We start from the raw sequence: 12,177 nt of genomic DNA on the forward strand, positions 1-12,177 counted from the left end.
TTTTAAACATTTATCTTTATTTGTTTTACAAATATTATGTCCCTTTATCACTTATTGATTATAACAGCGTTTGTGATAATAATAAGAATGAGTGTTATGTCTATTAAAGATTAAAGGACCACACAGGGACATTAGCATTATACCAGATTTAATCAAATCTGTAACATTAACCCTAATGGGAAAGCCAGCAACAGATAGTATGTTTCCTGTCAGGATCTAGAAATGAAAAATATATAGAAAACGTATGAATATAAAGAACTACAATGAAATACAAATTAGTAGCAGTGGGAATTAATTTGTTTGAACATATGGTATAATACATGCACATACAGTAACATACAATACTACTGTAGGGAAATTCTTTGGTTTTGAAAGAAAAGCACATTTTTTTCTGTTAAAATAACATTAATGTTGATGGTGTAAATGACTATTTTTGATGGAATACCTTCATAGAAGTACAGAGGCCCTTTATCAGCACTGTTGCTGTTGGCTGGATATGCATGGCCTCATGCTATGTAAGCATAAAAATGTAATGCGCGGCCGCACATATCCAGGCAGTGGATGGCCAAAGGGCCATGGGCGTGCCATAATGAAAAGAAACAATACACTGTCCAAATAATTTAGGGCCCATTGCTGGCATGTGGGGAAACATATATGGGAAAGGACAGACCTTTACAACACATAGTGGGCTAACTGCAGTAGGGTTCAGTGTAGTTGTGCGTGTTGTACACCCTTCAAGGCATCATGTGTGGCGTTTTAATGTTATTGTCAGAAGTTAGTTCAGATACCGTTATGCTTAGTGTGCTATTAAATCATTTTTTTATTACATTAGTAGCTCCTCTGTACTAACCTGAGTCTTATGGATTCTACTTAAAGCACTTTTCATAGATTTTTGTAAGTCACCAATAGTGTAGACTCTTCACAAGAAATCATTACCTATGGGTTCAACAGATGTTCGGAAATCCATTTCATAATTAAGAAAGTGTACCATCTCTAAGTATTTTGTAGCCATATCCTTTTCAAATATAATAGCTTGTGATTCATGCAATCCATAGTTACATAGTTCATATGGTTGAAAAAAGGCCTAAGTCCATCAAGTTCAACCCTTCTACCTAACCTTCCTATTCTTGATCCAAAAGAAGGAAAAAAAAACCTAATTAAGCTACTTCGAATTTTGCCATCAGGGGAAAAAAAATTCCTTCCTGACTCCAAGAGGGAATCGGATTTCTCCTTGGATCAAGAAGCTCTAAAATATTAATTCTATTGATAGCCCTGTATGTCTTGTCTTTCTAAAAAAATATCCAGACCCCTTTTGAAGGCATCTAATGTATTGGATAACACCACCTCCCTTCGCAGTGAATTCCATACCTTTATTGTCCTCACTGTAAAGAAACCTGCACTCTTCCCGTCTCAGAGGATGACCTCTTGTTCTTTGTATATTTCTGTTAATGAACAGGTCACTGAAGAGCTCTTTATATTGGCCCTACATGTATTTATATAATGTTATCATATCCCCTCTGAGACGCCGTTTTTCTAGCGTATATAATTTTTACTTTTATCCCTTCAAGAAAACGTTATAAGCTATCAAGCATATACATTTTCCTTCCCTGTAATACTGTAATGTCTGATCAAGCTTCACAAAATAATATTTTATGGCCTCTAATCCTCTAGAGTTCTTTTCAATTTAAAATGAGATTTTCCTATATCACAGAACAGCAAAAATGACATCCACAGCAATGACAATGAACTGTTACATCTTGCAACAATATTCATGAATACCATATAACATCATTTCTAAATCCTTCTTTAGGTTTGTGATCTTTTATAGCAGTAAGCAGTAAGATATACAGATGACAAATCAAAAGGACACTTTAAAAAAGGATATGGCAAACAATAGACAACGGCAAAGCTGAATAAATCATATACTGTACTGTATGATTCCATCACAAAAAAGTATGCTCCTTCCCAGTTTACAGACAGTTCTACCATCTACTTCATTATTTATAGAGGGGTTCATGTCTCCCATATTTTTATTATGCATTAACATTGTCTATGCTCTAGTTATTAAAGTACATTCCCTTCCATAGTCAACTTAATTTAACAGAACTCCCATTCCATGAGAATTCATGGAATGGGCCTCAACACCCTGCTACCTCTTGTTCTATAAATTTTACAAATCTTCTACTAAAAATGTTTTATCAGTATTTCCCACAACAGTCCCAAACACTGCTTCAATCGCAAGCCTACAGTAAATGTATGCATTAGACATTGTGCATTCCTATTCATACGAATTGCAAATTTACGCAATTTTTTTACAAAACAACGAAAACCACACAAATCGGACAGAAATGAGGCAAAAACTCCAAATTTATGTCCGAAATACGTGGGCCTACGTTCACTCACAGGCCAAAACCTGAAATTGCACGTTCCACGAGGAACGCATTTTTATAACCTCAGGTGACCTCTACCTGCAAGAAACGCCTCCATCTCTCCCTATTTATAAATGGGACTTCCACTTCTGGGTCACCCTTGCTTGGTGTATTTTGCTACTTTGCTTGTGCGTTCGTGACTGACTGCTTCGTTTTGACCTGGCTTGTTGACCTCGTTCCTGTCGCACTGATTTGGCTCCTGATTCGTGGAAATCTGGTATTGAGTCGGCTTGTTGACCTCGCCTCTGGATTCTGATTCAGCTTATCCTGCTTACCTGTTTGACCCGGCTTGTTCTTTGGCTTTACTCTTGGTTCCTGTTTGGCCCGGCTCACTCCACTATGCGGGGTCCTACCTCACCTAAACATTACACTCACACACTGATTCTCTCTCACGCTCTCTAAGTGTTTCCCTACCATTTCTGCCGACCACTTCCACATTTGTTGTTGTTCTTCTTCTATCTTTCATCTTCTCCCTTCTCTTCTATGTTCAATCTCCGTCTGCATCTCCACGGACATAACTCGGCAGGAACTGCCGAAATGTCCACCCTTCCGCTGACATCATCTCCACCAACCTCTAATTAGGGAGATGGCGTCACCAAAAGCATCATCATTTTGTCCTAAAATCAACTCAGTGCAAAACGACGGTACTTCCACTGACATCCTCTCCCCAAGATGACGTCACCGGAAGGGCCACCATATTGCCCTGAAATGAACTCCCCGATTTTGACGGAAGTTCCCGCTGGGTAATGTCTGCAGAGATGCGGACAAAGACAGAAGTTTGAAGATAGCAAGTTAAAGATAGGAGAGAAGAGAAGGGAGAAGATAAAAGGTAGATGATGAGGAAGATGCAGAAGTGGTCAGCAGAAGGTAGGGAAATTTAGAGAGCATGAGACAAGAGTGAGTGTGGATGCCAGCAAACGTATTAGTTCGAATCATAAATGCCCTTCAATATTCAACGGAACCGAATGGGCAGGGAACATAATTTGTTGCTGAAAACAAATGGGCCAAAATTGTTCAGAATGCGTAAGCTAGGTTCTTATACATTATATTTATTTTGAGTTAGATAGGGAACCAGGCCTTACCATATATTACTATCCCATCATGTTGTAACTTTGTTCCTTAAATTCTGTCCACACTCTGTCTTTGGTATGAGTGTTAAGAATGAATACTACACACTACAGCCCATTTTGTTATAACTTAAAAAGAAAAATACAGATTCAATTGTAAAAAAAAAGTCACATGTTTACTATACGTGTGAAAATGGGCCAAAAAGATTCGGACAAATCTTTCGGTTTGTTCTTGTCTGATTTGTTTTCCGGCAACAAATTATGTTCCTTGCCTATTCGGTGACGACTGAAATCGAGGACATTTTTAATTTGTTAATTTAGTTTTTCCTAGAAGACAGAAAGATGAAGAACAAGAAGATGTGGAAGTGGTCAGCAGACAAGGTAGGGAAACATTCAGAGAGCTTGAGAGAGAGAGTGAAGGAGAATGAAAATGTGAGAGAGTGAGTGGGAGAAAGTGAATGTGGGCCTATTGTAGCTTTTTGCTTTGGTTTTGTCTGATTTGTGGGGTCTGGCCTTGTTTCCATGGCTTTGTATGAATCACAAAAGTTGCCAAAATTCAGTAAAGTCTAATGTTCACTATACTGAAACGCATTACCAGAGAAAAATAGCTGAAATATTTGTAGCCGTAATAATACTCAGTTGTCACATGTAAACATTTTGTTCGATTCCAAGTTCCATTTCCCAGTGCATTTATTTATATATAGGGAGAGCACTATATTTTGTCCTTATGTAGGATTACAAAAGGTGTATACTTTTTGATAAGCTAATCTTTATTTGTTATGTAAACATCTATAACACGTGTTACTGACACAAGCTTGCAATCTAATATAATTCACTTCAATTTCAATTCATTTTATCATTTATTTCTTTACATGGCTAACACTGTTGAATTATATACCTATAATAATTTATTACACTGATACATGCAGACATACAGTATGATGTCTCAATATAGAAGAAAATGTAATTACCTGATATGATGGGCCACAAATATTTACAGAACCTCAGTAATCTGAATTTGGCAAGCTGAAGTGTATAAATATCTTCACAGTTTAATAATTCCCAGTGATCATGTCCCGTTCACCAGCTGCAGTTTGAGAAAATGATATGCTTAAAGTATCTGGAGGTGGATAACTACTAAGTATGCATGACTCATAATGTGCTCTTAACTCACCCATAGCACCACAATTATGAATTCACAACTGGATAAGTAATTAGGGGTTTACTTTATGACTAGTTACTTTAAAGTTTAGAATTACTATACAGTATTTATGACTTTATTAATTGGAACTAGCAGCTCCCTGAGGGCTTTTTTTCTTTAAAAAAAGCGCATAAAACCGTATACTTCATGCTCACATACCAGTAGTAGACAATTAATACATTAACAAACTACTGTGTAAGTACTTTCATATGTATTCACTATGTTTTACAAAAAACATAATTAATACTTGCCTTATGGAGAAGCTGCAGTACAGAATCAATGGTAATGGCTTGCCACACATGCGCACAGGGTTTTTTTTTTTATATTAGCAGTAATTATATCATATGTAAGGAGTGTTGTGTGACTGAACACATCTCCTGCATGTCTGTTACATAGGGGTGTGGAAAAGGGGCAAATGCATATGGACAGATTCTTCAGAATCCCCCCATACATTTGCAAGGGGGGAGGTGGCTTCTCGACTAAAAGTAATTTAAAGTACATATGATGGCTGGAGTTTCCCTTTTATATATATTTATATATGAATACTGTATGAATCAGTAGGTTTCGTTCAGAAGCACTAAGCAAACCAAAAAAAGAATAATTAAGTAAATGGAAGTGTGAGATATACTAAAATTGGCACTAACATGTTAAATTGTTGTGTTTCTAACAAAAATATTTATTTGACTGTATGCTATTTCTATACACATAATCTGTTTTTTTCCTTCACTACCAAAATCATATCAAATATATGCACTTTTAAAAATTAAGAAGCAAGCCCCCCTAGACTTTAGGAAAGGGGGAATATGACTGCTGGCCCAGATCAAAAAAGCAGGCAGGCCAGCCGTCCCTTCATTGGTTAATGGATGCAAGGACATACACTTCACACCCTCCCTCCCTGTTGGTATTTTCTATATGTCTTGTGCATGTGTTGGTGTTTTTTTGGTGTTCTGTCTTTTATGTTTTTTATAGTCACAGTGGCGGAAGATTCCCCACCTTGGCCAGCTGAGAAGTGGTGGTTCCTGGATGCAGTGCCTGTATGGGCTGATGGCACCCACTGGGCCAGAACTCTTGCTGTTGATGGTTTTGGAAACGCCTGTTGAGATTAGGTCTAACAGCTGGATGGTTGTTAGTGGTTAGTGTGTCATGTTATTATATTAAGTTTGTACTGGCATGGTGAGTTAATAAAGCTGTGACCAACGCACTTAGGCACATTGATGGCTCCTGTCGTTATTTATTGTGGGTGAGTGAAAGGGATTGGGAATTAGGACTCTAGACCTAAGCGGTCATACTAGAACATTGTAATCCTATCTAACTTATTTACATGGACAAACAAAATCAAAATTACATTTGGTCTTCTTAGAAATCCTAAAAATACATTAGTTAATATATAGCTAGATAGAGAGTGATGGAATTCTCAAGTGTGTAAAAAGCAAATTACATATATCTATACTTTGTACTGTAACATTAATTAGGGCTCAGGACACGCTTATTTTCATTAACATACCAATGGCCACTAGCCACACATACGGTAGCGTCTCCAGTCCAATTTTCGATATCACTTTAGTTCACCTTCAATAGTTTTTGCTGTAAGTTATTGATTACCCATAGTATTTGTGGGGAAACTCAATAATACTTTAGTATATCCAGCTGAAGTTCTATTAAACACTTAAACATGCTGGCTAACAATAAATCAAATGCATTGATCAATACACTACATTGGATACATTCATTAAGCCATGGCAAGCCCTCTTTAAGACATCAGTGCTCCACAAGTAATGTATAAGTTACAAATCTAATCACAAACCCCCTACTCACCCCAGTTACACCACTGCCCTATTACCCAGGATGTTTTCCAATGTGCTAAACCATTTGTACCATGTCTGGATTTGTAATTGTACGTGGCTTTTGCTTTATTCTGGGCTTCCATAAATGTGATTTTGTGCTCCATCGTAGTACTCATATCATCTGATTCTATCTGATTTTATGAATGTTTGTACTGAGGACGTGTTTGCTTCTGCACTATGTTGCAGCACATATTGCATTTTTTTATTTATTCTCCAGTAAATATATATAGATTTTTTAAAAGTCGCAAAGGGTGAGAGAGACAAAAAGAAGGAGAGGGTGAGAGAGAAAAAGAGGAGGAAAGGGGGAGAGGGGGAAAGGCAGAGAGGGAGAGAGAGAGGGGGAGAGAGTGAGTGTGTATATATATATATATTAATATGTATGTATTTATGTATAAGTCTATAATGATAGAGTGCACATGTGTTTAGAGTGTTAAAGTGTGCATGAATGTATATAGTTTAATAGTTTAAGGTACTACAGTGAATGTGTGTCTTTCATGGGGGAGGGGCACTGAAAAGATACTGTACCAAGGAACCACTAACCCTAGCCCCACTCTTGCTACAGTTTATTGTTTAAGGAATTCACTGCTCCATGTAGTAGCAGGTAATCCCATGTACTAGCAAAACATCCCTTTTTAGGCAGCATGCATCCAATTAACGACTGCTTCTAACATAACTGTTTAGGTAGCAAGCATCCATGTTATTGGCTGCAGGGACGCCTTTAATATTGCTTGGACCCTGAGCAAACATTTGCTGCCCCCCTCCCCCCAGCATGCAATCATGCCCAACACAAAAAAAACAAAAGTACTTTACACACTGCCTCTGCAGATTAGGAGGAGTCATGATCAGTGCTGGCATTAGGTGTTTAGGTGCCCTGTGCAGGGGACACCTGTGCCTGTGCAATCTTTGCCCCCAAACAACCTGCCTGTGCCATATTTTCTCCCCACTTACACTTCCAAATCCATGTTATCACACACTTATACATACATACAGAAATACATACTCTGCAGTATTTAGGATTTAAGGATGCATCTAAAACAGCAGACATATACAAATAAGATGACGCATGTAGGCAAGGAATTAAAATGACATACTTTGTCTGGGTCATAGTCTTAGAAATGCCCATATTGACATATCTGTTTAACATTACTTTAAAACATATACTTTAAAATTATGCAAGTCTACCTTTAGCAAAAGTCTACTTCCAAGCCACATCTCTCTAAAACAATCACAGTAATTTACAAATAGCACAAGCTATAGGTAGTTTGATAAAGGCTGTGATGGTGACACTTCCCCTTTAACAGCATGAAACAAATATGCAGTACTATAAACAGTTATCTAAAGCAAACATCTTTACAAAACCCTATTAAATTTGTCAGAATTGTATCTTTTACAGAAAATACCTATAAATGCAGGGAGGATGTTTAAATAGAAAGGGACATGGGGCAGTATCCCTTTTAGTGTTTAAAAACAGTAAGCTACATGAAATTCTGCATGTGTCATGATGTAACTCTAGATCAGGTCTAAAATGGAAGCATGATGTAAGCATGAATTACTGCAAGATGAGTCAATGTAAAATGAAGCCTGTATAGAAAAAGCAGTGATCTGGTCAGTGATTATGATACAATAGAATCTATGGTACTTTTTAGGACATGGTAACTCATTCATTTTCCCCCAATGGCAGGATTCTGGATAAAGCCCAGTAGAAATGATTGGCATGGTGGTACACTAGTACATGCTAACGGACTATCAATGGGGCAGGACAGAGGGCTGACGTGACTCTTCCTGCAGCATAGGGTTATAGATAAAACCTTAAGAGACACAAACAGTTAATTTGGATTACACCCCTCTAGGGTACAAGTAATTTAATTAAATCTTCTGGCTAATGTTATTGTGTACTGGAGTATGAAAACCTCTATAAAACCTTATGAGATCTAATTTTCAATGTGTTTAGAGATTATTAACAGCCATGGCTAATAGCAACCATGTTGCTTTATGAAAGATCACAGCAGACGCACAGCTTTAACCCTGGTTCCAAATCACACGATCGTTGTCATCTGTAAGCACTGCCTTCTACGCCTAATGTATCAGGTTCTGTCTGCCTGTTGATAACATGTTAAATTTGGTGAAGCCTTCTAAAAACAAATACATTGTATTTCTTATATACAGGGACCTAAAAGTCAAACCCCAGAGTTTCAATCACTTTTAAAATGAACAAATAAAATAAAAATAAAAATTGACATTAAGGAATATTGCATTTGTAGAACTTCAGAACCAAAAACCAGACAGTTGAACCCAACACATAAAGAATACCGGTAATTAACAGATTTCATTATTAACAAAGTTGTATTTTAGAAACTTTACCAAAATGTTTGACTGACTTACAGATATGATGTTCAGCAGTGGTTTTAAAATTCATGGAGAATACAACTATTTTTTAATTTGCAGAATATGTATGTTAGAAACTTAAGCATATATCATATAGGAAAAGAGGTTTGTGGGCTAAGTATAGCCTCGATATGTTTCTATATAGAAACCCAGCAGAGACAGATTTAGTGACAGCTGTCATTCTCTTCCAGATGTCCTTCTCCCCACTTTCGGCACCCCTCCCTATTCCCACAGGGTGGAATGTTGACCACACATCCCTGGGATCCGTCACCTGTCTGAATTCATCCCAGTGTCAGGTTCATATATGGAAAGACCACTATGGCAACATGTGACAAACTGCTACTAAAAACAGCCTCAGCTCTCTTCAGCTGATCCTTTAAACAATGTGTCCCAGCTAAGGAAAGTCAGGATATATGATCGGTCGAGTCCAGGAATTATTGAAGGGAAGGGACCCGGAAACTGATCAGTAAGGCATATTTTTCCTAAAGTCTATCTTCCTTGGACTGTCTGGGAGATGAGCACTTCTTTAACGTATAGGCCCTCGTCCAAAGAGCAGCAGACTATGGATAATCTAGAAAAGCAGCTCATTTGCCCAATATGCTTGGAAATGTTTTCCAAACCGGTGGTAATTCTACCTTGTCAACATAATTTGTGCCGGAAATGTGCCAGTGATATTTTCCAGGTAAGGTTTTTATATATTATTTGGGATGCTAACAAACTAGGTAAAATAATGCAAATAAATTCCCAAAATAACACTAAACCAAAGCAAAAAAAAGCTAAATTATGTAATTTTTTTTTTTTAATGTCATTTTAAAACATTGCAGAAATCTACGGTAGTTGTGTTAGGGTTAATTTTTCAAATTTTGAATTTGCGTATTAATTAAAATCAATATGTATATTCTTACCTTAAGAGGTTTGTTTAGGTACAAGGCTAATCATTTTTTATACTACATGGTGACTTAAATTAAGAACAAAAGAGTTTTCGCAGGGTAATCAACTATAAGTGTCTTAAAAGTTTTAGAACAAATAAGAAAAAATGAATCAATAAACAAGGAGGAGGTAGAAGGGCAGCGCAATGTGACTTGTGAAGCATTTAGTGCACAGTCTGAATGAGTCACAAATGTCAGGGCTACCACATTACACATTAATCTTGGTAGAGTTTAAAGACTCTCAGGGCCCACAGCAGTTTTTATCTTCACTTTATAAAAATGGCATATATATTAATCCAACATGGTTATAACATGGTTGGGTCTATTCACTAAATGGATTTAACGGAACAGTTTTCAGGAGAGTTGTGTTCCAGGTCTTTCATTGCACTTCAACCCCGGTAAGTTTCTTCTACATAAAGACAAAGATTTCAAAGATTATTTTAATTGGGGTATACACTAACACCTTTTGGGGGGGGGGGTTGGTTGAACTCAGGCTCTAGATGAACTCTACTTTGATGCTTCAGCTTTCTTTTAGTTTAAGCTTTGGTGTTGACCCTTTATGAGGATCAGTGTTGATTAAGAATGAATCACAGTAGATTGGAGATACTTAAATCCCATCACAGCTTTAGCGCTGCTCATGGAGTCATGATTTTCTCCTTACTTCAGCGTTATTTTTTCAGAGCCTTTCATCTCACTTTAGTGGTGAGAACAGGGTGTCATTTTGTAACTAAATACCGAATAAGCAATGAACGCTAATTTCGCTTTACATCTTTTTTTGTGTAAAAGTGAAAATCATCTTCAGTTTTCTTCCGTTTCTTGAAACAGATGTAAAGCAAAATTTTGGAAAGCGGGGGATGGCCATACACAGTACATGTAAATGATTTTGTAGATTGATGTAGTACTAGATTTAGCAGATAAAACTGTTTTTCTGGGAGGATGGAGAAGACAAGCTCCCATGTCTTGGATCACTTTATGCTCTGAAGAGTAAAAGAAGCAAATTGTGAGCTGTCATACATATATAGACTCCTTGTATATGTATCATGAAGATATAGACTCCTTGTATATGTATCATGAATGTATAGACTCCTTGTATATGTATCATGAATGTATAGACTCCTTGTATAAGTATCATGAAGATATAGACTCCTTGAAACAAAGGTTTATTCAGCAGTGAGTTAAACCTTCAAACTCCTGTTTGATGAATAAACCCCACAGAAGTGCATAATTTTAGGGCAGATATAAAGATCCATTGGCTCAGTCTGCCTTTTCTCTGCCTGTTGAAAATGTTATTTGGTGTTCTGCGATGTCCAGGACAGACTTATTCTAATGCCAGAAGAAGTGCCACGATACTTTTATGTCCTTTGGTTGTATTCAGGAATACGGAATATATGTTGTGACAGATATATAATAGATATGTAATATTTAACAGATATGTAATATCTGTCACAAAAAGTCTCATAAATAGTAATGGTACCGTTTATTTGTTTCATGCGGATACTATCTACCCATGATCTTCTGATATCTGGGAAGCTAGTTCTTGTGACCTGAAAGCATCTTGGAGATCAGAATACAGCACTGATTGCATCACACTTAATGTAATCACATCATTATTTATGCAGTAAATGTCCTAACGACAGCCAGACAGTGAGGCCAAAATAGCAATAGGTGTGTTTATTTGCGACAATGCTCTGGCTTTGCCTACAGTGCATCTGATGTCCCCAAAGTCCAGCAAGAAAAGATAAAACACAACTGTGGTTGGGAAAACAGAAACTAAAGGACATCCATGTAAAACTGTATATAACAAAACCTACTTAGCACATCTTGATAGTTACCTTGCAGACTGTTAGGAACTCAAGAGGAGCTCCTAAAAACAAATACAGGTGGAGACCGGAAAGCAGGAAGCAGGCTGAGGAACAGGAGCCGGGTCTGGTATACGAGGGGTTAATCACCTACAAGCCGGGTCTGGTACACAGAGGGTCAATCTCATACGAAGCCGGGTCTGGTACACAAAGGGTCAATCTCATACGAAGCCGGGTCTGGTACACAAAGGGTCAATCTCATACAAGCCGGGTCTGGTACACAAAGGGTCAATCTCCTACAAGCCGAGTCTGGTGCACAAAGGGTCAATACAGGAACGAAGGGCGAGAACACACGAACTGCACAGCACAATAACTGAGCACTGAATGAGTCTCAGTGCTCAGTTTTTGAATTACCCGCTCGTGAACGCCACGCCTACGTGCGTGACGTCACTCAGGCGCGTTCCCCGCCGTCCGCGGCAGGGGACGCATAAAGTTTTGTTGTGACGCGCGCGCGCGTCTAGTA

At 37.7% G+C, this 12,177-nt stretch overlaps 1 protein-coding gene across 1 annotated transcript in view; it reads left to right on the forward strand.

Annotated features, from left to right (window-relative positions):
- Positions 1–9,440: 9,440 nt before the first annotated feature.
- LOC149305446 (tripartite motif-containing protein 55-like) overlaps positions 9,441–12,177 on the forward strand; it is a 48,724-nt gene continuing 45,987 nt past the window's right edge. The window contains exon 1 of the mRNA XM_089477512.1: positions 9,441–9,608. Coding sequence (XP_089333638.1) covers positions 9,441–9,608 — 168 coding nt within the window. The remainder of the gene's footprint in view (positions 9,609–12,177) is intronic.

This window comes from Sceloporus occidentalis, unplaced genomic scaffold, assembly GCF_023333645.1.
Source record: "Sceloporus occidentalis isolate IW3139 unplaced genomic scaffold, rSceOcc1.0.p SCAF_11, whole genome shotgun sequence".
NCBI classification, from domain to species: Eukaryota; Metazoa; Chordata; class Lepidosauria; order Squamata; family Phrynosomatidae; genus Sceloporus; species Sceloporus occidentalis.